The 26,593-nt window shown below is 38.7% G+C and overlaps 2 protein-coding genes and 2 long non-coding RNA genes across 5 annotated transcripts; all 4 read left to right on the top strand.

The window, feature by feature from the left end:
- The first annotated feature begins 176 nt into the window (after positions 1–176).
- Positions 177–680, top strand: LOC125580811. Its single transcript, XR_007318587.1, has 3 exons — positions 177–381; positions 460–533; positions 614–680. It is a non-coding gene; the product is annotated as an uncharacterized LOC125580811 (long non-coding RNA).
- Position 681: 1 nt separating this feature from the next.
- On the top strand, positions 682–7,687 carry LOC106376454. Of its 2 annotated transcripts, XM_048745986.1 has the most exons (4): positions 682–1,733; positions 6,307–6,806; positions 6,887–6,928; positions 7,438–7,687. In XM_048745986.1, the coding sequence occupies exons 1-2, from the start codon at positions 991–993 to the stop codon at positions 6,686–6,688; spliced, it is 1,125 nt and encodes a 374-aa protein (XP_048601943.1). In that variant the 5' UTR covers positions 682–990; the 3' UTR covers positions 6,689–6,806; positions 6,887–6,928; positions 7,438–7,687. The 2 variants fall into 2 exon arrangements, with proteins under 2 accessions (XP_048601943.1, XP_048601942.1); XM_048745985.1 differs by having other exon boundaries at positions 6,307–6,928.
- A 6,906-nt stretch (positions 7,688–14,593) lies between these two features.
- Positions 14,594–16,943, top strand: LOC106373476 (protein PLASTID TRANSCRIPTIONALLY ACTIVE 16, chloroplastic-like). The gene is made up of 5 exons (XM_013813645.3): positions 14,594–15,153; positions 15,286–15,753; positions 15,880–15,948; positions 16,068–16,126; positions 16,303–16,943. The coding sequence occupies exons 1-5, from the start codon at positions 14,731–14,733 to the stop codon at positions 16,817–16,819; spliced, it is 1,536 nt and encodes a 511-aa protein (XP_013669099.2). The 5' UTR covers positions 14,594–14,730; the 3' UTR covers positions 16,820–16,943.
- Positions 16,944–22,219: 5,276 nt separating this feature from the next.
- Positions 22,220–26,593, top strand: LOC111202312. The gene is made up of 2 exons (XR_002655275.2): positions 22,220–26,156; positions 26,294–26,593. It is a non-coding gene; the product is annotated as an uncharacterized LOC111202312 (long non-coding RNA).

Raw genomic sequence — 26,593 nt, 5'->3', positions numbered from 1 at the left:
TGGAGGAGGACGTACCTAGGGATGTTAAAACGGACTTCATGCCCGGGGCTTTAACGGACGGATTCTAAACGGGCAGAGCCCGTACCCAAACGGGTACGAGTGTTTATACTTAACGGGCTCATACAGGATCGGTCCTTTAAGAGTGTTTATTAAACGGGTGTACCCGCGAAATAAAAGGGTGCCCGTTAAATTTTTTTTTTTCAGAATATGTGAAACGTCGTCGTATTATCATTATGCTTTCCTTTGATCTCAGAAATTAGAATCTCGCAGCCGTCAAATTCTTCTCCTCTAAGCTCTGTTTCGATGAAACTTAGAAACATGATATGAATCGAACTTGAGAAACAATATTTTGGGTCTCTTCGTCTTCTTCACTAAGAGAAGGTAAGCATCTAATTTCGAAATTATTTTCTCATTTTCTCATCTAATTTCGAAATTGTTTTCTTCTAATTTTGATTATAGATTGCAGCCTACTTTGGTTCCAAGGGTACGTTTTTGCTGTGAGACTGTGAGCGTCCTAAATCCTAATACTTCAAGTGAGTTTCTTTGTTTCGTGTGATCTATTTTTGGAGAAGATGATGTTTTATTTAATCTGGGTTTTGATTCTGGGTTGCAGGAGGTTTGGTAACTTTGAAGTGTACGTTTCTGCTGTGAGGGTTTTTGTTGTGTTTGGTGGGTTATTGATAAGTCTTCAAATGGCCTTTAAGTGGGCTTCGGGGATGAAGTAAATCAAGAAAAGCCCAAGTCTATTATTTACATGTTATAATATAAGTCTACTTTGTCTTTGTAAGAAATCATCGAAAAACGATCACAAACATATTTGGGTAAATCCCTAATTCTTCTTCTCTAACTTCTCTTCTACCTCTGCTCTTCGTCAATCTTCTCCCCTTTCTGTTCTATTCAGATAAGCTCAATCCCTGGGCTTATCATTGGTATCAGTAGGATCCTGGTGGAGTTAGCTTTGAGAAAACTCAAGAATTCGTTTTCAACATAATGTGTGGTTTGCTTGAGATGGAACAGACGAGAGAAAAATGTTTTGCCAACTCTGAGTTAGAGTTGCTTAGGAGAAAGGCGCATCACATGAAGGATGAAGGGGCGAAGTTGTCAAGGGCAGCTACTCACAACAGAGACATCTTGTCGCAGTGCTATTACGTTGACCGGAGAATTATGTTATATGCGTTTGAGGAACTGACTCCTTATCAGAAGTTAAAGGTCTGGGACCCGGGGCAAGCTATAGTGTTTCACGACAAGACCTTTCCAAGTTATGGAGATGTGATCACTGTTTCAATCACTGACTTTTTAGGCCTCGAGGACAAGGCTGTTATTCTACCGGGAAGTACACTGAAGTTCTATGGTGAGAAGAGTGAGGAGCAACAACAGAGATACAACACTCTTGTATCTGAACTCTCACTCCTTATGGCATTGGGAACGACTCCAGCAGTATGGTGGTTATGTGCTGTAATTATTGGAGCTACAGCGATAAGAGACACCATGGAGATAAGAGCGATCACTGTACTACGTACGTTTCTTATAGTAGAGGGAAGCTCACGACAACTGTGGAACATGTCAAGACAGGAAGAGCTGATCTGTGCCACTCTTTTCTACCTTAATGAGAAGATAAATGAGACTAGAGATTCTGTGAATGATCTGACTGAGACAGCTAGTGTTCAGTCCAAAGAAGTGAAACAAGCTCAACATATTTCGGCAGCTACCAACCATACTTCGTCGAACTTAACATTGTTATAAATCGAGAGAACAAGCTGGAACAAAACCGTACCTTTGTTCTTATTATCTTAGCTCTTAAATAGCCATTACAATGCAACTAAACCACTAACCCACCTCCTACATTCTCGGAGGATTTTCTACAACAGGAAGAACAATTCAACAACTACTTCTCCTATAAACCAGGAGTCTTATTCGAACAACAAAAGACTTAATCAAATAAACTAACAAATTCCTTCCCTAAACTGATAGCTGTAAGCAAATCAGTTTACTCCGGTGTCTCCACGAGACCAAGCTTCTCCCTCAGCTTCTCAAATGTTACTAACTTCAATGGTTTGGTCATGATATCTGCCAGCTGATCTTGAGTACCACAATGAATTAACTTCACCTTCCCATCTGCAGTTAACTCTCTCAAGTAGTGAAATCGAACCTCAATGTGTTTGCTGCGTCCGTGATGAGCTGGATTCTTTGAAAGTTGAATGGCTGAACTGTTATCACATTTGACAGTGACGCATCCTTCAATGTTCTGTCCAATCTTTTCAAGTATCCTGGCCATCCAAACTCCTTGTGTTGCACATGAGACTGCAGCAATATACTCAGCTTCTGTTGTTGATAGTGCAACAATAGATTGCTTCTTTGAACTCCAAGAAACAGCTCCTCCTGCCATTAGAAACACAAAGCCTGAAGTGCTCTTCCGATCATCTAAATCCCCCGCATAGTCACTGTCAGTGTAGGCTTGAAACCCTTTGTCTCTCCCACGGCTGTACTTGATCCCAAGCTCTGTAGTGTTCTTAACATACCTCAGAATCCTTTTTACCACCTGAAAGTGAGCTTCAGTCGGACTCTCCATGTAGCGACTTGCAAGACACACTACAAACATCAAATCAGGCCTTGTAACAGTGAGATACATAAGGCTACCGATCATTTGCTTGTAGAGAGTAGTGTCAAGAACTGCTCCTCCACCCTTCTTCGAAAGCTTGACTCCAGGAACTATTGGATTATGCACCCCATTACTCATACTCATCTCAAACCTTTCTAGGACTTCTCTAGCAAACTTCCTCTGACAGATGTAAATCCCTTCTTCTCTCTGTAGCACCTCAACGCCGAGAAAATATCTCATCTTTCCAAGGTCTGTCATGTCGAAGTTCTTCTTCATTGATTCTTTAAAATCGTTCATCAGCTTCTCACAGTTTCCAGTGAAGATCAAATCATCGACATACAGGCTAACAATAAGAATCTGACCTTGTTTTTCTTCTTTGACGAACAGTGTGTGCTCTGATTCGCTTCTCTTAAATCCTTCCCTAATGAAATGACTCTCGATCTTACTGAACCAGGCTCTTGGGGCTTGCTTGAGTCCGTAGAGAGCTTTCTTCAGCCTGTAGACCTTTTCTTCTTCACCTTTCTTCATGAAGCCTTGCGGTTGATCAACATACACAGTTTCTTGCAACTCTCCATGCAAGAACGCACTCTTTACGTCGAGTTGATAGATGCTCCAGTTCTGATTTGCTGCAGTTGCGATGATCATCCGGATTGTGTCCCACCTTGCCACTGGTGCATAAACTTCATTATAGTCAACTCCAAACCTTTGCGCATACCCCTTTGCAACCAACCTCGCTTTGTATTTGTCTAGCTCTCCATGCTCATTGTACTTGGTTTTGAAAACCCATTTGACACCGATAGTGTTCATACCTTTAGGTAGGTGAACCAACTCCCAAGTCTGATTCCTTTCTATTGACTCTATCTCTGCTTGCATCGCTTCTCTCCAATGCGCATGTGCCACTGCTTCATCAAAGTTCATGGGATCTCCAATTGCAGTGACTGCTTGCAACACCATCATGTCACCAACAAAGTCTGTTCCTTCTTCCAAGATCACGCCACATTCGTAATCATTCAGGTAGGTAGGACGTCTCTTTTCGCGTCTGGTGCTGGGTTCTCCGTGTGAGGCAGGTTGTTCTTCAGGAATCATTGTTGCCTCTGGTTGTGGTAGGTCTTCATCAAGCTCTGGAACATCTTCATTTTGCTCTGCGTTTTCTGCTTCTTCATCTAGCTCTTCTTCCTCAAGCACATGATCTCTTTCATCTTCCCACATCAATACTTCTGAGATTGTGCTTATGCCTTCAACATCATTCCTTCCCCAATCCCATTGCTTTGTTTCTTCAAAAACAACATCTCTACTTATCAGAATTTTCTTAGAGATGGGATTGTACATGCGGTAGGCTTTCGACTCCTCACTGATTCCAAGAAAGACACACTTGCAGCTCTTGTCATCGAGTTTGATCCTCTTTGCCTCAGGTACGTGAACATGACCAATACATCCAAAGACTTTGAAGTGAGTCACGTCTGGTTTAATACCGCTCCATGCTTCCTCAGGTGTTTGATTCTCCAATGCTGCAGTGGGACTGCGGTTGAGAACATGCGTTACCCACTTGACTCCTTCTGCCCAAAACTCTTTAGGCATCTTCTTCTCTGTGAGTGTGCTTCGAACCAGGTTCATGATTGTTTGATTTCTTCGCTCTGCCACGCCGTTTTGCTGTGGAGTGTAGGCTGCAGTTAGCTGTCGCTTGATCCCAAGAGTTTTGCAGAACTCATCAAATTCTTTGGAACAGAATTCCCCACCTCGATCTGTCCTTAGGCCACACACAGGCAAACCAGACTCCTTCTCCACGGCAGCTTTGAAGTTTTTGAACGTTTCAAAAGCTTCGGACTTCTCTGTGATTATGTAGCTCCACATCTTCCTACTATGATCGTCAATAAAAGTGAGAAGGTACCTCTTCTGGCCGATCGAGCGTGGAGTGATCGGACCGCAAATGTCTGAATGGATCAGCTGCAGGTTTCTACTTGCCCTCCACGCGCTCTTCTTAGGGAATGACCCTCGTTTTTGTTTTCCCACTAGACAGTTCTCACACACCTTCTTTGTTGTCTCAATTTGTGGAAGACCTTTGACCATTTTCTTTTGGCTCAGAGTATGAAGACTTCCATAGCTCAAATGCGCAAACCTACAGTGCCAGAGATGAGCGTCATTCACTGTCTCTGTCTGGAAACATGACTCTGCTCCTACCACTTGTGCAACGATTATGAACATTCGGTTGATGCTCATTGAAGTCTCAATGATCAGCCCCTTTTCTGAGTGAAAGACCTTGCACACATTATCTCGTATGAGAATAGCGAGACCCCTTTCTTGTAGTTGTCCCACACTCAGCAAATTGTTGCTCAACTCAGGAACATAGTAGACATCTTGAACAACTTGAATCATACCGCTTACTCTGATCCTGATGCTCCCTTTTCCTTGAACCAGCATTCTAGCTCCATTTCCAAGTTTCACTGAATGACGAAAGCTTTCATCTATCTGTGAAAACCACTTCTTTTTCCCAGTCATGTGATTGCTACAGCCACTGTCCAGGAACCACATATCTTCCATTCTTGAACCTTGCACCTCCACATGTGCCATTAGTAGAAGCTCCTCCTCTTCATCAAACTCCGCGTAGTTTGCTTGCTTCTCTGCTTCAGGACACTCAAACTGATAGTGCCCCAGTTTATGGCACTTGTAGCACTCCACCAAGGCCTTATTGTAGCCTTGTCTCCCTCTACCTCTTCCTCGACCTCTGAAAGATCCTCCTCTTCCTCTTGTTCCACTCCACCCTTTGAATTCTTCAGTCACCTTCAGTACTTGATCACTGCTGCTAGAACCTTTAGAATGCTTCACAATGTTCTGCTCATGACACAGTAGTGAGCTCTGCAACGCATCCACTGAAAGACTCTCTATGTCTTTAGACTCTTCGATCGAGCACACAATGTAGGTGAATTTTTCAGACAGTGTTCTCAATATCTTTTCGACAATCTTGTTGTCAGGCATGTCCTCGCCAGTGTTCCTCATGTCTGTTGCTACCAGCAACACTCTCCCGAAGTACTCTGTGATGGTCTCAGTTTCCTTCATCTCCAGAACTTCAAATTCCCTCCTTAGACGTTGAAGCTGAGCTCGCTTGACCCTTTCGTTTCCCTGATATTTTGTTTTCAGAGAATCCCACATCTGCTTGGCGGTATCTTTCTGGATTATTGTCTTCAGAATAGACTTATCGATTGCTTGGAACAGGTAGTTCTTCACTTTCAGATCTTTGAGCTTCTTCTCTGCTAGCTCTTGTCTCTGTGCTTCGGTGAGGATTACTCCTCTGTCTGGCTCAACATAGCCTTCCTCAATTAGATCCCACCACTCTTTGGACCGTATGAGATTCTCCATCAACATGCTCCAATGTTCGAAATCCCCATCGAACTTTGGTATTGTCGTCACCACCTTCATGTCTCCATCGCCTGACATGATCTCTCACTCTGTTTTAAGAAAACTCACAACTCTCAGATTTTGCTCTGATACCAGATGTTATAAATCGAGAGAACAAGCTGGAACAAAACCGTACCTTTGTTCTTATTATCTTAGCTCTTAAATAGCCATTACAATGCAACTAAACCACTAACCCACCTCCTACATTCTCGGAGGATTTTCTACAACAGGAAGAACAATTCAACAACTACTTCTCCTATAAACCAGGAGTCTTATTCGAACAACAAAAGACTTAATCAAATAAACTAACAAACATGTGGGGACATTCATGTTATGGTGGAATATAAGAGTACTCAGATTGTTGTGATTGGTTTTGCGTGGGATCCAATGGACAGGCCCACCAGGGGGAAGCTCCAAATTATGGTGGCTCGGGAAGAACCGTTCACGAGCACATACTATTTGGCTCAAACCCCACCGTCAGATAGTTTTGTTACTGCATATCTGGTACTGTTTTTCACAGGCATGGAAGAGGTAATGGATTTCTATTTCTATGACTGGTTTCAATCACCAAGGCCACCAGAACTGAATGATCACGACAATGGTGCACGGGTGATAACGCTTCGAACGTTTCATCAACTTGAGGACAAGTTGGTTCTCCATCGGGGGAGTATTGATAAGTCTCCAAATGGGCTTTAAGTGGGCTTCGGGGATGAAGTAAATCAAGAAAAGCCCAAGTCTATTATTTACATGTTATTATATAAGTCTACTTTGTCTTTGTAAGAAATCATCGAAAAACGATCACAAACATATTTGGGTAAATCCCTAATTCTTCTTCTCTAACTTCTCTTCTACCTCTGCTCTTCGTCAATCTTCTCCCCTTTCTGTTCTATTCAGATAAGCTCAATCCCTGGACTTATCAGTTATCTTCACTTTCAGGTAAGCTTATAAGACCTCTCATAGTCTCATTAGTAATGGAGTCTCTTTGGTTTTGTGTGGATTAAGATTCTTTCTGATGAGCATTAATAGGATTTTGAAGTAATGGAACCTGTTTGTAGTGATTATTTAGTCTCATTACAATTCTCTTTTGCAGTTTTGTAATTGTGTAGAAAAGATGACTTTAGTTTTGTTCGATTTGAGTTTCAAACATGCCATGAGAATGAGCATGAGTGAAGAGGTAACCTTGACTATTAATTGAGTTTTATTGCAAGCGTCTTGTTACTTAGTTCAGGAGAAAGGTTTAGTTTTTTTTTTTTTTTGTGAGATTTGATTCATTTTCTGTGAGAATTTTGGTGCTGATAACACCATGCGTTTGGCCTCTTTGGTTTAACCATGACCTGCTTCTGTCTTTAATAGAGAAGAACGTGTAAACACTAATACATTCACCCTCGTCCGAGCTTCCCATTTTCTTTTGTGTGGCTGCAATAATATTTTCTTTTTCTTTGCAGATCAAAGCTCATGTAGATGGAGCAGGGATCGTTGGTTTGAGACTAAGAGAGGAGGATGAAGTTGGTTTATGTCTTGTTTCTAAATGGTTTGCAGTTTTTTTTTTTTTAATTTCAGACACAAGCTTTATGTGCTTTCAGATTCTCAATGGTTTGTTGTATTTCACTTTCTAAGTTTCAGATTTATGTACTTGCAGATTTTAAATATGTATTAGATACACTGCAGATTTTAAATCAGGTTTATTACATGTTATTGAGCATGTAAATGATTAAAACTGCATTTAAAAATAGGTTTTGAAGAAGTTTGCACAAAATCATATCTTAAGATAATTAAAATTGCATTTTGAAAAAAAAAAACAATAACAATAAAAGAAATAATTAATGACAATGTCATTACAAAAAAAAAGCATACAAAAAAAGCATAAGGTTTAACGTCATTACAAATTAATTAAATTGTAATTAGAAGTTGACAAAAAAAAAATGGGCTCACGGGTCTAAACGAGTAAACGGGCATCACAATTATAAACGGGCCACAGTTAAACGGGCTCTAACGGACAGGGTTCTAAATGGGCATGAAGTTAACGGGTTCTAAACGAGCAGGGCACTAAACGGACAGGGCTTAAACGGGCTCGGGTAGCCCGTTTTAACATCCCTAGACGTACCCATAAATCTACCAGATGAGGATGATTTTATTGCCGTCAAGAAAAACTCAAAAAGTCTGATTGGACGACATCTTAATCTGGAAGTGCAGAACATGGGGAAAATGCTGGGAATGATGCCTAAAATATGAAAATATATGAACGAGTCAGAGGAGTAGCACTAAGTCGCTAACAAATGAGAGCTTTAAGTTCATCTTCGATCTAGAAACAGACCTTCCGACGATCATGAAGCACGTATTTTGGACGTGTGATGATTGGGGAATGGTGATGGATAGATGGTTGAAATATCCACCCTCTAACTTCCTATAAACGACACCGGATCCGTATACACAAAATCCCGGTCAGCTACTTCACGCTGAAGACCATTAATGCGGTGGCTGGTGGTGTGGGTTATGTGAATGTGATTGAATATGATCTTCAAAAGCCATTGCTGCATGAATATGTTCGGGCACTTGTGATCGTGGATCTTCAACCGCCACTCCGAAACACAAAATCTGTGAATCTATAGTAGATGTGGAGTATGAGAGTTCACAAAAAAATTTCACTGCTGTCGTCTGTCGCACGAGAAGCTAAGATGCCCTCTGTTTAAAGGAGGAAGGAACAAAGTGACAAGGTAGGGATAAGAGGCCAGAAATCCCTATTACTCCAGTTCTCAATAGACAACATAATCCTAATTTGGTGGATGCTTTGATACCATTGATTGCGCTGTCAGTTACTATAGGTTTTTACTCTCAGTCGAATGTGTTCGCTCCAGAGGTTTTTGAGCAAATGAAATCTATATGGACTGCACAGATCCGGAGGAAATACATATAAGAGAGGTTTGTATGAAGAATGCTCTTGCTCGCTCTCAAAAGACCATGTGGCTCAAAACTCCTTTATGCGGTTGGAGTTTCCGCCTATGGTAGCTAAAACAACTAATCAGAACTAGGGGAGAGAGTTTGACTTTCGTGGTGCAGAGCAGCGTCAAGACTTGGAGCGATCAAAGACTTCAAATTCCTATGTTTATAGAAACTCAGTCAACAGTGAAAGGGGTGGTAGAAACGTGGAAGACGTTAATCCACTCTCGTACAAAAGGGTTGGAGATGATGGAGACACTACGACCTTTGGTACCTCATGTGGCATTAACGATCCCGAGTATTGGGCATGGGGGTTTAGGTGATTCTATTCCTGAAAAAACAGAGGTGGTTTTGTTATTGGGGCTGGCAAATACTCCACTTCTGGAGGGAAGTCTCGTGCTACAAAGAGAAAGACAGCGTCATTCACCCGTAGGATTCAAGGTTTGTTGAAACAAGGAGGCACACTAAGTGTTGGGCAACCAGAGAGTGTTGTGAAAGAGGCAGATTGACACACTAAAAGAAAAGAAATGATGAGGCTGAAGTTTCCTCAAAAATTTCTAGGCAAGATACGGGTTTGATGGTTCACCAGAAACCATCCAATGCTCAATGTCGGGGTTTGACGAGCAACCTCACATTTCGACGCCTAGAGGAGATGTTTTTTTGAACATCTTCAGGATTTTTTTGTTTCTCCTAGACACTAAAATCTCTAGTGGTCACGTGAAAGGTTTTTAAAGATCATTGGGTTATTACCACTATATCTTGGTGAACCCAGTGGGTTTTGGAGGAGGTTTGGTTTTGTTTAGGAGGAAATCTCATGAGGTTGAGATACTGCCTACAAATAATCGCTTTATTGACACCAAAGTGAAAATGGGTAATTTGAGCTACATGACATTCATTTACGGGGATCCGGTGAGGCAGCAAAGGAACCTGGTCTTGACAGAACTAAAAGCGATCGGACTCAACAGAAACAAAGGATGGGGGTTAATTGGTGAATTCAATGAAATTATTAAGAATGGAGAGAAGCTTGGTGGTCCAAGCCGGTCGTAAGCATCCTTTTACAACTTTAGAATGATGGCACATGAATGTAGAATAAAGGAAACTCCGAGCTCTGGGAACATTGTGTATGGGATGAAGGAAAACATGTGGGTACAATGGAGACTGAATAGAGCATTCTGGAATGCAAAATGGTTTAGACTATTCCCACAAAAACACCTGCAATACCTAGAGAGATTGGGTTCAGACAATAGACCAATCTTCATCAGCATGAAGAAATGCAAACATAGAAGAGTGGGGAGGTTTGTGTTTGATAAAGATGGTCTCTGAAGCTGAGGTGACAAATATAGTACGCAAACATTAGGACTCACACCCTGAGTCCCTCATAATGAAGTCACGAGAAGTATATCATCTTGACGTGAGGAATTATCTTAATGGAAGAGAAGAGCAGTTCAAAACTTTGAAAAACAGATTGACATGCTCAGAAGGAAACTTGAAGGAGAAGAATCGAAGAGATCACATGATATACGATTTATTTCTGAGATGAAGATGAAGTTATTCAACTGTATATAGAGGAAGAAGTCTTTTGGAAGCAGAAATGTAAAAATTCATGGTTGAAGGTTCGTGACATGAAAACAAAAGTATTCCATGGATGGGCGGAATCAAGGAAGATGAGAACGCAATACCTTCATTACTAGATGATTCGGGTGTGGAGATAACTGAGGAAGAAGCCAAGGGTGATATTTCTGTTAACTATTTCACGCAATCGTTTCGGTCCTTTAACCCGTCTGACGCTGCAGAATTGTTACAAAGGAAGGTAAGTGCTAGTATGAATGACAGACTAATTAAATCTGTGTATGCGGCGGAGATAAAACATGCAGTGAAAGCAATCAAGAGTGATAGTTCTCCAGGTGCTGATGGGATGACTGGTCATTTCTACCAAAAATACTGGCATGTCATAGGTTCGAAGATCACCAGTGAAGTCCATAAATTATTTTCAGGAGGGTGTGCTGCCAGTGGAGTGGAACTTCACTCAGTTGGTGTTGTTACCAAAGATTCTCAACCCGACTGCAATGGCTGACCTCAGGCCGACCAGTCTATGCTATGTGACGTACAAGATCATATCAAAGGTGTTATGCTCTCGCCTTAAGGAAAGTTTACCACATATAGTTTCTCTGATTCATAGTGCATTTGTGGCTGGTCGATTAATTTCTGACAATCTTCTGATTACGCATGAGATAATGCCCGGTTTAAAGACCAATCCGAGTTCTAGAGAAGACTACATTACCATTAAACTTACATGTCCAAAGCCTATGACAGAGTAAAGTGAGATTTTCTTGAGACATTGTTTCTGAAGATGGGGTTTCATTAGAGATGGGTGGACTGGATAATGTTATCTGTGAGGTCAGTCACTTATTCAGTCATGATGAATGGACAAGTCTTTGGTCATATTGTTCCTGAGCGTTGAATTTGACTCTTGTTCATATTGTGTGAAGTTTTGGTATATGTCATGAATAGAGCAGAATCTATGGGCGAAATCATTGGTATGAAACTCTCTAGACGTTGTCCCTTTGTTCAACACCTTCTCTTCGCCGATGATAGTTTCTTCCTTTGTCGAGCATCACTGATTGTGTGTTCGAACTTCTTAAGGTGTCTGCGTTTGTATGGGGTCGCTTCAGGGCAGGAAATAAATTTCAAAAAATCGTCAATCACCTTTGGAGCTGACATTGATCCAGTCATGCGATAGCTCACTGCAGAGCTCCTGAACATAGAGAATGAAGGAGGTGCAGGGATGTATCTTGGTCGCCCTGAGTGCTTCAATGGATCTAAGAAAAAATTGCCTCCATTCATAGGAGAAATGTTTTAAAAAGAGACTGAATGGATGGTATACCAAAATGCTTCCTCTTGTGGGAAATGAGGTACTCCTGAAATCGATTGCAGTGGCTCTCCCAGTGTACGCAAAATCTTGTTTTTGCCCCACTAAGCATCACTGTCAAAAGATTATGAAAGTGATGGCTGATATTTGGTTCAATGAAACAGGAGAGAAGAGGAAAATTCATTGGGTTGCTTGGAAGAAGATGTGTGAATCGAAAAAAATGGAGGTCTGGGTTTTCGAGACATTAAGGACTTCAATAAAGGACTGTTAGCCAAACAAGCATGGAGAATCTTTAATGAACCAGATAGCCTCATCTTCAGAATCTTTAAGGGCCGGTACTTTGCTAACTGTTCTTTCCTCGAGAGTGGTAAGGGCCTTGCGAAGCATACTTTTTGGACGTGAACTATTACAGTGTGGGCTTCTCAAATTAGTAAGGAATGGTTACAATACTTATGTTTGGTCTGACAATTGGATTCTGGATGGTGCTCCGCGAAGACTAATCAATAAGAAACATAACATATGATGTATCACTCAAGGTCTCTAACCTGCTTGATGAGAACCGGGCTTAAACACATTCTTACCATCAATGTGGGACATGCTAAGGATCACTACATATGGTCCTACACTAAGCATAGATCATACATGAAAGGTTGTGCCTGAGTACAAGCCAATCAGACATAGGCTTGGGGCTTAAAAAATTATATTATTATCAGGGCTAATTTTGAACATAAGTAATTAGGTAGCATGCTGGTAATCTACTTATTAGAAGAAGACAAAGTGCGCAGTTTTATTCTTCCCCATGACATTTTAAATTCTCATGGTTTTAGGGACAAATAAATAATTGGGCTTGAGGACATAAAATCCAGTTGCTCCAACTTTATAGTCTTCCCCGTCTTCTTTTCCTATGTATGTATATTTAGTTTTCTTTCTTGTGCTCTTCTACCTTTTTTCCTTTTCATTGCTATAATTCTTTCCCCATTTTATTTCAGAGAAAAGCTACAAATCTGGTAAAACTATATTATTAAGAACAAAGCAAAACCTATTTTGATCCGTATGTAAACAAAATTAATGCAACTTTATGAACATAAAAATGGAAAACTAACATATGGCTTGACCGGGTCGTTCTCGTTTCTACTACCACCTGCGTTTCTTAGGCTCTGCTCTTAGCTTTCTAGTATTTTCTTCTTCTTCTTGTGTTGCTTTTTGGGGCTTCGTAGTTGTGCTTCAAGGTGAACTTTTATTCTGGTTTTCTACAAAATCAACACCAAATATGTTGAAACCAAAAGATTAATACTCTTCATCAAAGAAGAGGAGAGCATTTGAAATGTGATTTTGTTTATTTTTCACCATATGTAGTTTATATATATATGAGAAAAGAAGAAAGCAACGTTAAGTTCAAGTTAAGAAGAGCATTGAAGAGTTTGAACGTTATAAATCTCACTAACGCTTCATCACAACAATATGGTGAAAAATTATCAGGCTAGTTAACTTCAAGACTCAAAGGCTGATGGTAACCCACTTGCTATATATAGATTTAGCCTTTAGGTGCTAATATTTTGGCCTCGCTTGAAGCTGTAAAATCGTCAAATTTTCATTGTCTCTTGATTATACTAATAAGATAAATCTCAAAATATGTGGATCTTCAATTAATTACCTGCAGAGACTGTTGTTGTTGCTTATGCATTTGGACATTCCCAATCACTCAATATAGTCACTTCTTCTGTTGTCACGATACATATTATTCATATCGGAAATTGGGAGGCAGGATAAAACACACAAAATCTGATGCAAAAAGAACGAAAAAACAAAATATGTACCTGTTCAATTTGGTGCAAGTCAACTTTGTTCCCAAACGGTAGACTCAGCAATGTGAATATTATAATCAACGAAACCAATTACAGAAATAATGAATGGAACCAAAAAATAATAATTTTGTTGCCGAAAATTTAGAGATTTACAATTTCTGAATGAATGTAGATAAGAACTTGAGTTCATCGTGACTAATATTTTGTGAAAAGCAATCAATTTTAAAGTTCGTGGCATAGTGGGCGTAATGTGAGAAAAATTAGGGATTCTAGGTGATTTTTAATTTTATTTTATGATAATAATTTAATAGAAATCGGAGGAAGTTATTTCTTGCGTTTAATACATTTTGATCAATTTATGTTGTTGTTTTTTAATTTTTAAAAATGTATTGCACAAGACATGTGGGCCACATGATGTGGCGTAGAATAATTGGCCAAGTGACTTGTGATTTAGTATATAGAAGATAAGAGGTTTTAAGTCATTTATACAAGTTTATAAATTAACTTATAAAATATATTTTGAAATTTTATTTTTATATAAAATGAGAAATCACTTAATTATTTTTTTTCGTAGGTGTCAATCATATAGAGAGTTTGAAAAATAATATTATAATTTGATTTGTTAGTGATTTTAAATTTTTTTATTTTATGAGTAAGAAAATCAGTTCTAGAATCAGTTTTATCATTATCCAAACGACACCTAGTATGATTTATTCTTTGTATCATTCAGCCTAATCTTCGTTTCTAAATTTACATCAAAGAAAACTATTAAGAGAAGTTTAAAAAACTATTAAGTTTGGAATATTATCTGAGTTCTTCTTAATACAAATGAAATTACATGAAAATTTTGTGGCAAAGTCGATATATTATTTGATTTCTGGGCCCCCATGATCGAGATTCTGTGGCGAAAAGTTCATACACAGCCACATCAAGATATGTTTGTGACGTGGTATGATCCCATTGGCGCTAAATCCATTTTCAGGATAATGAAGCATCTGTGGAAAACACAAACAACGAAAGTCTTGGGCACTCCCCCATGGTGTCTCATCTTTAATCTACGACAGCGTCATCCACATAGTTTACTTGAGGAACAATAAAACTAAGCCTAAACTCTTCAACCTCCTCTAATGGCTTCCAGCTCCACTTCGTTCCTGTTAACCACCGCGCCGGGTGCAAAGTTTAACCGGAGAAAACCAGTGTTAACCGTGTGGGCTGCCAAACAGACGGGGTTTCAGCTAGGGAAACCCAAGGGCGATGACTCGGAGGGAAAACAAACCGGGAAATCACCAGATTCAAACCCTTTCCGGTTTGATTTCGGTAAGTTACCTGACATGAAGTCGTTGATGCCGGTCGTGACGAACCCTTCCACCGGTTTGGCTTTTGGTAACAACAGAAGAAAAGATCCCGGTACGGTTTTTGTGGCCGGTGCTACAGGACAAGCTGGTATACGCATAGCTCAAACGCTCTTGCAACGAGGATTCAGTGTCCGAGCTGGTGTTCCTGATCTTGGAGCCGCTCAGGACCTTGCTCGTGTCGCGGCTACTTACAAGGTCTCGGTTTCTTTTTGTTCTGACCTCTTGATTCATAATAAAATGTCCAATTTCTAAAAGCCAAAATGATCTTGATTCTTGGTCGCAATCGCACTTAAGATTTTTGATTCGTTTGACGAACCGTTTCAACAGATTCTATCAAAGGATGAGATCAAGAGGCTAAACGCGGTGGAATCGCCATTCCAAGACGCAGAATCAATCGCCAAAGCCATTGGAAACGCGACCAAAGTTGTGGTTACCATCGGGGCGACAGAGAACGGACCGGACACCCCAGTCTCGACCTCAGATGCCCTGGTCGTGGTCCAAGCGGCTGAACTCGCCGGCGTAAGCCACGTGACAATAGTCTACGACGGGAGCATCGGTGGATCAACATACAACGTACTCGACGGGATAACTTCGTTCTTCAGCAACTTGTTCGCTCAATCTCAGCCGCTGTCAATCTCTGAGCTCATCGAGAAAGTGGCTCAAACTGACGTGGCTTACACACTCATAAAGACGAGCTTGACGGAGGATTTCTCCCCGGAGAAATCTTATAACGTCGTCGTTTCAGCTGAAGGGAGTAACAGCGGAAGTGGCAGTAGTTCATCTGAGGCGTACAAAGTAATGTAATGTATGCGATTAAAAAGGGATATAGAATACATTACTTCGAAACAAAATCATTTTGTAATAGAACGATTGTGATTGATGAGCGTCACTGAACTTCTTTGGTGCTCTGATTGCTAACAGGTCCCAAAGTTGAAGATTGCCTCGATGGTTGCAGACATTTTTGCTAACACAGCAGTGGCAGAAAATAAGGTAATGTGTGGCACATGAAACTTACTCGTCAAGGGCAAAAAGTGTAGCCATCAACGTTTGTATCTGTACATGTGTTCACAAACTTGAAGATCTCATTTATGTGTGTATTTCTTTTTCAGGTAGTCGACGTTTCTACAGATCCATCCGCACCGTCACGGCCATTGGATGAGCTTTTCAGGTAAAAGAAGCTATACTACATACATTCTACGAACTTATTCAGTACTCATTGTTGTTTGTTAGATATGTTAAAGTGGTATTAAAAATTGAAAATTTGGGTTTAAATGAGTTCCCTATAGATAATTTATAGCTTAAACTAACGTTTGTGTCAACTTCTTTGATAAAATACTATGATAGTGTTATCCTGGAAGACGGGAGGAGGAAAATGTACGCAGATGCGATGGCAAAGGCAAGAGCCGAGGAAGAAGCTAAAGTCGCAGCTGAGAAAGCCCAAGAGGCAGCGGAAGCAGCCAAAGAGCTTGAGAAGCAAATGCTGAAGCTCTCTGAGAAAGAAGCTGAAGCTGCAAGCCTAGCTGAGGACGCGCAGAAAAAAGCAGAAGCTGTGGGAATCTCAGTGGACGGTCTATTTAACAAGGCGAAAGATATTGGATCCGGACTCTCCTGGAATACACTCGGTTCTCAGATTGCAACTGCGGTTCAGAACGCTTCAGAAACGCCGAAAGTGCAGGTCGCTACTGTCAGAGGACAGGCAAAGGCTAGAAACTTGCCACCCAAGAAAGCCGTGGTGAAACCAGCCACAGCTGCGTTTGCGTCCAAACAAAAGGAAGAGCGTCTTAAGGAACCAGAAAAAGAGGTGAGGAAAGTGTTCGGAGGACTGTTTAAGCAGGAGACCATCTACGTTGACGACGATTGAATACGCCATTCAACGATATCGCTATGGGGTTTCCGTACAGCTCTTCCTTTGTCTTTCCTCTGTTTCGACTTAAATGTCTGCAACTCTATAACTATTTATAAATCAATTGTTCAGTTTTTAGTAATTTGATTTTCATTAAGTAAATTCTGAAAAAGAAATTCAACAACAAAAAAGCTGACGCAAAACAAATTCAAAGGTGTATATGCTTTTCAAGTCTCTGTTTACATGGTTTGGAGGGAAAGGAATGCACGTCGGCATGGAGGTCTATTGTAATCAACAGTCTCAGAATCACCATTGTAAAACTCTCACAATAAGAACGACACTTCTTATTAATCCTTCTTAAGGAAATTATCACAAAACTTTAAGCTTTCAATCACTATTTTATAAACTCATAAGTTATGCAACATTTTTGTATCTCGTTATATATAACTATCTAATTATCCTAAACTCATTAGGTATAACACAACTCATTATTTCCTAATCCTTTTAGTAAATCATATCTCATTAGAATTAGGGAACTTCCATCTAAACTATCTTCAAGCTTATCTCAACATTGTTCCCCTTAAACTTGAAATCAATTTTCTTCAAATCTTGTAAGCCGATAAAACTTCGCATCTCACTAAAATGTATCTGTGCTAAAGCCTTGGTCAGTATGTCCGCCGTTTGTTGCGTCCCTGGAACATGTTCAACTTCTACTAACCCTTTCTTAACGCATTCTCGTATATAATGATATCTCGTGTGTATATGCTTGCTTCTTCCATGAAAGACTGCATTTTTGTTAACGAGTTGCCGATTGATTGTCGATTCTGATCACAACTTTCTTCCACTCGAATCCCATAACTTCACAGAGTAGATCCTTGAGCCAAATTGCTTGACGAGCTGTCTCAGTTATGGCCATAAACTCAGCCTCACACGACGACAACGCGACTGTCTCTTGCTTTGTTGAACACCACGTGATTAGACTTTCTCCGAGATAAAAAAAAATGTGTCCAGTCATGCTTCTTCCATCATCAGGGTCAACGTTATGGCTACTATCGCTGTAGCCAATAAGTCTTGGAATGCTTTCACTTGACCGGTTGAATGATAGTCGAGTGGTAGTACCTTAAAGGTATCGTAGACACTGCTTCATTGCAATCCCATGAGAATTACGAAGACTTTGCATGTACCTGCTTAAGACTCCAATACAATATGACATATCCGGTCTCGTATGCAAAAGGTATTGCAAAAACCTATATTCTTTCTGTACCAGGTAGCGTCTACTTCCTTTTCATCTTCAGCCTTTGACTTCAGACCCGAATCCATTGGTATATGAATTGAGTTACAGTTCTTCATCCGAGCTTCATCTATTATCTTCAAATCATATCGTTCGTGACTCAAAGATATTCCCTGCTCATGCTGATCAACTTGAACCTCAAGGTAGTACGTCAGTTTACCTAGGTCGCTCATATCAAACTTTGACGCCAACTCTTTCTTAAACTCTTCCATGATCTTCTTGTTAGTTCCCGTAACAAATAAATCATCTACATAGACTGAAACAACAAGAAGGGATCCATTCACCATTTTACGATAAACATAGGGTTCTTTTAGAGCATTTTGTAAACCACAATTCCATAAGAATGCTGTTCAACTTATTGTTTTACGCTCTCGGAGCCTGTCGGAGTCCATATAGTGCTTTATGGATCTTATAGACTTTTGCTTCACTTCCTTTAATCTCGAAACCTGCTGGCTGTTCTACATAAACGGTTTCCTTGAGTTCTCAGAGAAAGAAAGCCGTTTTAACGTCCAAGTGATGAACCTCCCATCTGTTGGTTGCTGCGAGACTAATAAGTAATTGTATAGTTTCAATTCTTGCAACTGGAGCAAAGAGTTCGTCGAAATCAACTCCATATTTCTATACATATCCCTTTTCAACTAGACGTGCTTTATACTTGTTTATCGTTTCATAGGCGTTGCGTTTTAGTTTGAAGACCCACTTTAACCCAATCGGTTTTACTCCATACGGAAGTTTTACGAGACTCCACATTTCGTTCTTAACAATAGAGTATATCTCATCCTCACACGCAAGAACACATTATTTTGATCCATTTGCTTCATTGAAGTTTCTCGGTTCATTGTTGAAATATAGTAGTAGTAGTTCACCTTCTTCCTTAGCTAGCAAGATATAATCTTCAAGATACTTTGGTTTTATACTCTGCCTTTCACTTCTCCATAGATTGGGTATTAGTTGACCTTCTTCGTTTTCTACCTCAGGCTCGTGTGATCCAGAACCACTAACATCTTCTCCTTCTTCGTGACTTGCCTCGCAAGTCTGTTGATTCTCGGCTGTCGATAGTGGTTGGTCAGTATCTGTGTATCTTTGTATACCCCGATTTCCGAAGGCTCCAATTATAATCGAGAAAGTTCCATCTTGTACATGCCATGTTTCTCTCTGACCCCAGTTCTAACCATTGCTTTCGTCAAACACCACATCCCGGCTAACTACTATCTTACGTGCTTGAGGATCTAGTAGTCGGTGTACGCCTTTGAACCCGGTTCAGTCCCTAGATGATCCAATTTTCTTGATCTGTCATCGATTTTTCTCGACTGAGGTTTTACTATCTTAGCATAGGCAATGCATCTAAAAATTCTCAGATGATCAATGTTCGGTTTCTTAGCTCGGAATGCTTCATATGGTGTTTTATCCTTTTGTGCTCTTGTTGTGATCCGGTTCAAAAGATATGTAGCGTGGTGTATTGCTTCACCCCAAAGATGATTCAGCATATGCATATGTTTCAACATACTTCTAGCCATCTCCATTAGTGTTTCTTCTCTCTACCACTTCGTTTTGTTGTGGAGTATATGGAGCAGTAAGGTGCCTTTGTATACCTGACTTGTCGTAAAATATATTGAAATCTTGAGAGACAAATTCTCCTCCCCTATCTGTCCTGAGTGTTTCTATTTTCTCTTTGGTTTCTTGTTCGATTAAGTACTTCAACTTCTTAAACTTTTCGAACGCTTCACATTTTTCTCTGAGCAAGATCGTCCACATGTACCTAGAATGGTAATCAATGAGAACAAAGATGTATTTGTTCCTGGCGAGTGTACTGGATGTGATCGGGACCACATAGATCGGCATGTATAAGTTGTAGCACTTTATATGCTCGATAAGAGGTAGCTTGTGGAAAGGTCTGTCGCGTTTGCTTGCCTAGTAAACACGACACACATATCTTCTTCTCAATATCAACATTAGGGATTCCTTGAACCAGTTCCTTTCGTATCATCAGCTTTATTGTGTCCGCATTGACATGGCCAAGCCTCGCATGCCATTTATGTGACTCGCTTATTGACGTTAGTAACAAGCATGTGACATTCTTGATTCCCATTCTTACTTTGTATAACCTATTCGGAGATCTTCTTGCATTAACAAGCAGCTTTCCGGTTTGATCGTGCATTGTAAGTGTTTCACCTCTTAGTTTGATGTCACACCCTGCTTCTGTTTCCTGGCCTAGGCTGATGATGTTGCTTCTCAAGTCCAGACTAATGTAAACATCAGTCATCTTCCTCAGCTCTCCATTCATTTCGACAAAAGATATGGTGTACCTTTTTCCCTTTGATATCAATACATGAATCGTCTCCGAATCTCACCTTTCCTGTGACTGTATTGTCAATCTTCGAGATATACCGTTTATCTCCAGTCATATGGTTACTTTCTCCGTTATCAAGGTATCATATGTTCTCATTATCTACATTTGTCTCAAAATTCTCTGGCATCATGTTCTTCTCATTCATGTAGACTACTTCATGCATCATGAGTTCGTCTGCTTCCTGTGTCTCGTTATTGCCATTTTCTTGTGTTTCTCGTAACTTCAGTAAACGGTCTGGACAGGAAGCAACAATTGGCCTACTTTTTCACATCTATAGCACGTGATATTAGATGCATCTCGTATCTCTTGTCCTCCATAGTATCTTCCTCTACCTCTGCCTCGACCATAGAAGCGTCCACCACCACGACCTTTGTATCTCCAATATCCATTATAATCTTGGTTTTGTTGTCCATAGGGTTTATTCGATTGGCCAGACTGAGTTACCATATTCGCATACATTAGTTTAGATTGATCTTATGTGGTTTCTTCATCTTCAGCAATACGTTCTTCGTATGCTTTCAAACGGCCGACAATATCTTCAAAGCTCGTCGTGTTGAGATCTAACACTTGTTCAAGAGAAGCTACTATATGGATGTATTTATTTCGAGGGAGACTCTTAAGAAATTACTAACCAGTTTTGGTTCTTCAATGTTAGGTCCTAGAGCTGCTGACTTTGATGATATTTCAAATAGTTTCTCGTTGAAGTCATCAATATTTTCAGTTTCTTCATCTTGAGACGGTCGAATTCAGCCATTAATGTCTGAAGTCGTGCCTCTTTAACTCTCTCCGCTCCCATGTGTCTAGCTTTAATGGTCTCCCAAACCTTCTTTGTTGTGTCTAACTCTCCTACCTGCAGAATAAGTGCTTCAGGTATTGATTGAAACAATAATGTAGTGGCCATATCATTTTTCTCCCTATCTGTGGTGTCTTCCTCAATAACTTCCCAAACCTTGTGAACTCTAAGTGAAATCTTCATTCTTATGGAACAAACCGTGTAATTGGTTGCATTGAGCATGGGACATTGGATTGTCGAGGAACTTCCACCTTCTTTCAAACATCCCATTGTAGCTATGATATCACTCATGGTTCCTTGTGGCTCTGATGCCAAATATTGTAATCAACAGTCTCAGAATCACGATTGTAAAACTCCCACAATAAGAACAACACTTCTTATTAATCTCTCTTAAGGAAACTATCACAAAACTTAGCTCTCAATCACAATTCTCTAAACTCACAAGTTATGCAACATCTTTGTATCTCCTTATATAGCTATCTAATTATCCTAAACTCATTAGGTATAACACAACTCATTTCCAAATCCATTTTGTAAACCACATCTCATTAGGATTAAGAACTTTCAATCTCAAGCTATCTTCAATTATATCTCAACAATATCAACCCACCGCAGCTCTTACAATCACGAAGAACATCGACAAAATTGTGAGAAAAAGAGTGTCATCTATCACAACACTAGGAGACAAACGTTACACAGATTGTCTGGGCAAATGGTTTGCCACAAAAAGCTAGCTAAAACGAAAGTTTTGTTTTATTTTTTTTTTACACTGTTTTTTCTTATCAGCCTCTTTTTTACACTGTTTGACAGATAAAAGTTGCACTCGATGTAAAACAGTTTTTTTTTTGAATTAATTTTACATTCTATTAAAACCAAACAAATTCAAAGTTATTTTTCCCTATCATACACAGACATATATATATACACCTATATTTTTCTATTACACATATTATGTCACGAAAACTCTAGAAAGAATATGAAATGGAGTTTCTTGTCTTTGTTGTTGATATTAATCGTTTGGTTATTTTTAATCTGGATTATATCTTACGTTTCATGTTGGTGTTTGTAAGTTTGGTTCCCTATTTTAGGGCTTGTTGATTTTGGGAAACTTTGGTTCCGTTCGCCGACATATTCTTCGGTGATGCTCCGTGGTGAGCCGCTTAGTTTTATATCCCATCTTTGTGTCCTTTTTAATATAAAATTTATATAGCACAAAAGAAATGGAGCTTCCGAGGGAAAACAATGAATTGCAAGCCTGATACCACTAGAGTATCCATAGAAATTGCTTACATCAGATGTGGGCATTTTTCGGTTTAATTATGGATTCGTCTTGGGTTCGGTTCGGTTCGGTTTATATGGGTCTAATAAAAATTTAACCAAAGTTAACTCTAATTAGTTTTGTTTGGTTTGATTTTAGTTCGTTTGATTTTAATTCGGTTTGGTTTGTGTTTGGTTCGGTTTAATATGGTTTTGTTTGAAGTTTAGTCGAGTTCACTTTTTAGTTTTATTCTAGTTCAGTTACAAAAATATAATTTATAAAAACATAAAAACTCATGATTCGACACTAAATAATTATTTTTTCATATTTAAACGTAAAGCCAAACATCACAATGTAAAAGATGTAATCCAATAATTTTATATTATTTTCTTCAAACCTAATGTGGCAATCTACTTTGGTGTTTACATTCAGTACACCCTTCAGTCAATAACTCAGAAAATGGTGTTAGAAAGTGCTTAGGTGGTTAGTTCCAAGAAAATTTCATCATCCTCAACTGACTTTGTTTTGACCCAATAAAACAATATAACTGACATTCAAAACAAAATACAACATCAGTAAGACCTCCTCCAAACTTAACCAACATTGTCTCCAATATTATACAGTCTGAAATTGGCAAAAGAAATAAATAAAAATTGTAAAAATTGAACAAGGAAACTCGAGTATACATGCATGCGGTAATGAGTGTCGATCGACACTGTTAAGTGCCGATTGATGCTCATGTGAAGTAGTGTCGACCAACACTTGCCAGCTGCCGATCAATGCTGGTACTTGAATCGTTTTCTTCGTCTTTTTTTATAAAATTAAAAAAAAACGAAAAGTACCTAATAGTGGGTTGCTTCCCACTCAATGTCTGTTTATAGTTTTTAGCTTGACGTTTGGAATTTTAAATTAGGCTTGAAGCGAATGAGAACTTGTTGGAAAAAGAGTCTCAACATCTTCTGCAGTCATTTTGAACCAACAGCCCACAAAGCGGCATCGTCACCTCTTGCTCTTTGTTGTTATTATCTCCTCACAGTAGCACCAATCTGATACACACGAACTTCCAGCATACTTCCACGGTTACTTATCCACTCGATCTTGTTATTCTGCTGGATGTAGGTTGCATCCAGCTTTCCACATAAATCAGCTACCATTTTTTCCTGGCCTATAAAGATATGTTCCAGCATAGCATGTTTATTGCTTCTTCTAGTTGTTGCTGATGGAATTTGATAAGAGGAGGCAATGTAGTTCCTTATGGTTTTGTTGTTCCTTTGGAAGGGTCTAAGAGCCTTATGTGTCATGTGATTCTCATTTCCTACCATCACAAGACATTATGAGTATATCAGAGATTGCAGCCTCTGATGCATTAATAAGTTCACCTTTATTCACTACAAGAAATATGTGTATTGGTAGCAGTTCGTGGTAGCACGAATTCACGAACTGCTACCAAAAGTGTCAAAATTAGATCATAATTCTATTGTAGCACTAAATTCGCGCTACGGAAATGTTTTATTAAATAAAAACGCAGAAATCAGTTTTGTAGCGGGAATATCATTTTGGAGGCAAAAACACTTGACTGAAATTTCACATTCGCACCAACAAAAAAAACTAAAGTTATTTTTTGCCTAAGTAAGTTATTTTTCACAAAGAAGTAAAAGAAAAATCATTATGTCTATCTTCTTCTTCGCTGTTCACTTAGACTTGATCTATCCATTCCAATCGAAGAAACTCGAATGGATTGGCCTAGTTCAAAGTCGGACTGAGGAACCCTATTCCGTCAAGCCACTAGATCTCGTCGCCGTAGACTCTTCTTCTTCTTCTTTCCGAAACTCCTCCATCCATGGCGAATTGGCTCCTTCGCCTTCCTCTGTCGCTCCTTCGCCTTCATCACATTTGTCGTCTCTCACTTCTTCTTCCTCTTATTCTTCCTCTTCTTCTGCCCTTCGTTTTATTGATTTCAATTGAATAGAAACTAAAACTCTAGAGGGGACCCGACTCTTTAAACCTTTTTTGGTTTAGTTTGATAAAATAATTTTAACTATAAAATCTAACACAAGAAAACTATTAATTAAATTTCAATACAAAATATTAATTAAATTTCTATAAGAATTCGGTAAAAAAACATAATATAATAAAGACAAATAAAAGAAAGACAAAAAACTTAATCGGATACCCTACACATAAAACTCAAACCCTACGTACAAAACCATAATTTCATCTTTATTTATTTAATTGGTTACTTTTAAAAATATTTAAACACATAATTTAAATATAAATTAAAACCTAAATTATTTCATTGGTTTGGGGGTATCGCTTAATCCAAACCATTAAAGCTGACGAAAAAATCCAAAACATTAAACTTATAACTTAATTCAAAACAATAAACATATAACCTAAAAACCCTATTCCCTACACTCTAAACTTTAAAGACAACCCCAAACCTTGTATTTTAATTTATATGTCTGAGTGTAAATCAAAGGATAAAAATGATAACTAGAGTTTTGATATAATTATAGAATAGTTTATATGCAAACCCTAAATTTTATAACTTAACCCCAAACCCTAAACCCCAAAACTTAACTATCAACCTCTAATGTATACTTAATCATATATAAACATTTTAAACATTAGTTATATCAAATCTATTTTAATCTATTTTCAAAACTTAATCTCAAATTCTATACCATAAATCCCAAACCTTATACATTAGACCAAAAACTTTAGTAATCTAATTACTCTACTAAAATCTATTCCTTATACAAAATTATAACTTTATAAATTTGTTTTTCAAATTTTAATTTAACCATAATTCTATATAATAAGCCTCAAACCTATAATATATATTTTAAAATGAACTCCAAGTATATTCTAAAATTCAAACCCTAAACATAAACTTTAAAATCTCAATCTTTTGACATATAACTTCAGGCTTAGATTTAAATTCAAAACCTAATCTTTTTGGTCTTAATTTATAACTTCTTAAACAAAAACCTTAATACTGAAATTTACTAAATATAAACTTCAAATCCAAATTTCAAATATTTAATACTTCGAATTTAAACTCCAAAACACAAACTTTAATTTGAAAATTAAACCTTATATCATGATAATAAAATTTTCATTTTACACTTTTAGTCACGAAAATAAATTATAAACTATAAATAAAAACTTTTAACCCAAACTCTGAACTTAAATATCTTTTTCAGTTATACTTTTAACTGAAAATTGTAAACTTGATTTAATTTAAAAAACAGTGTACAATAAAGAAGAAGAAAAACAAAAAGAGAAAAGAGAAAAAAGTCTTGACCAATGAGAGAGAATGACGAGGATAACAAGGATTGCATTTTAAGCCGTTGATTTTATTTAATCTAATGGCCCAAATCTATTTTTCCTCCTTCTCTCCCTTACGAAGAAGCCTCTTCCTCTTTCTCACTTCTACCAAAACGTTTTATGTCTTTCTTCTCACTTCCTCTTATTTTTATCTAAAAAGTCTTGTATATTTCTCTAATTGTTTGTTGACTGAGCCTTTCCATCTCTCTTCTTCGTTTCTGTTCTCTGTAGATCGAAAGTAGTTTGCTCCTTATCTTATTCTCTCGTACGTCTCTGCACCATTTCTCCAACCAAGAAAAAGCCTCACAGTTCTCACGGCAAAGATGCTCACAGGTAATCTTCTGTTTCCACTTATTCTATAACTTTCTGCTGAGATGTTGATAAATCTTGTAGCTGCGGCTGTTTTGAATTTGATTGTTTGTTCTCATCAGTTAATTTTCTAATTGTTTTGTGTTTTGATTCTTCTGTAGAGAAAGGAAGAAGCCGGATCTGAAGCAGTTGTGGTGTGGAGATGGCAAAGGTTTTAGCGGTGGTGGTGGTGGTGGAGCCGCGGAATGAACAGCGGAGGGAGATGTTGGAGCGCTGTGTTGACGGAGACGGAGGCGCAGCTGATATGCGGCCGTTTAGGTTTAGGATTTGTTAATTAGGTTTTGGTTAGTTAGGTTTGGTATAATGTCTTTTAATTAGTTTTTGGTTTAGGGGTGTTATTGGTTTATGTATTTTAATGAATTTGAAAATCCAAACCAAATACAGTGTTATTGTTTTTATGA

Source organism: Brassica napus, chromosome C1 (genome assembly GCF_020379485.1).
Source record: "Brassica napus cultivar Da-Ae chromosome C1, Da-Ae, whole genome shotgun sequence".
NCBI lineage: Eukaryota > Viridiplantae > Streptophyta > Magnoliopsida > Brassicales > Brassicaceae > Brassica > Brassica napus.
Note: the sequence above shows the minus strand (reverse complement) of the source record. Positions and strands in the feature narration are given on the sequence as shown.

Excerpts from the sequence above, each read along its gene's own strand:
- LOC106376454 (XM_048745986.1), top strand. The coding sequence starts at position 991 with ATGTGTGGTTTGCTTGAGATGGAACAGACGAGAGAAAAATGTTTTGCC. Across the intron at positions 1,734-6,306 it reads CATACTTCGTCGAACTTAAC|ATGTGGGGACATTCATGTTA; the intron begins ATTGTTATAAAT and ends AAACTAACAAAC.
- LOC106373476 (XM_013813645.3), top strand. The coding sequence starts at position 14,731 with ATGGCTTCCAGCTCCACTTCGTTCCTGTTAACCACCGCGCCGGGTGCA. Across the intron at positions 15,754-15,879 it reads GTTCATCTGAGGCGTACAAA|GTCCCAAAGTTGAAGATTGC; the intron begins GTAATGTAATGT and ends GATTGCTAACAG. Across the intron at positions 15,949-16,067 it reads CAGCAGTGGCAGAAAATAAG|GTAGTCGACGTTTCTACAGA; the intron begins GTAATGTGTGGC and ends TTTCTTTTTCAG.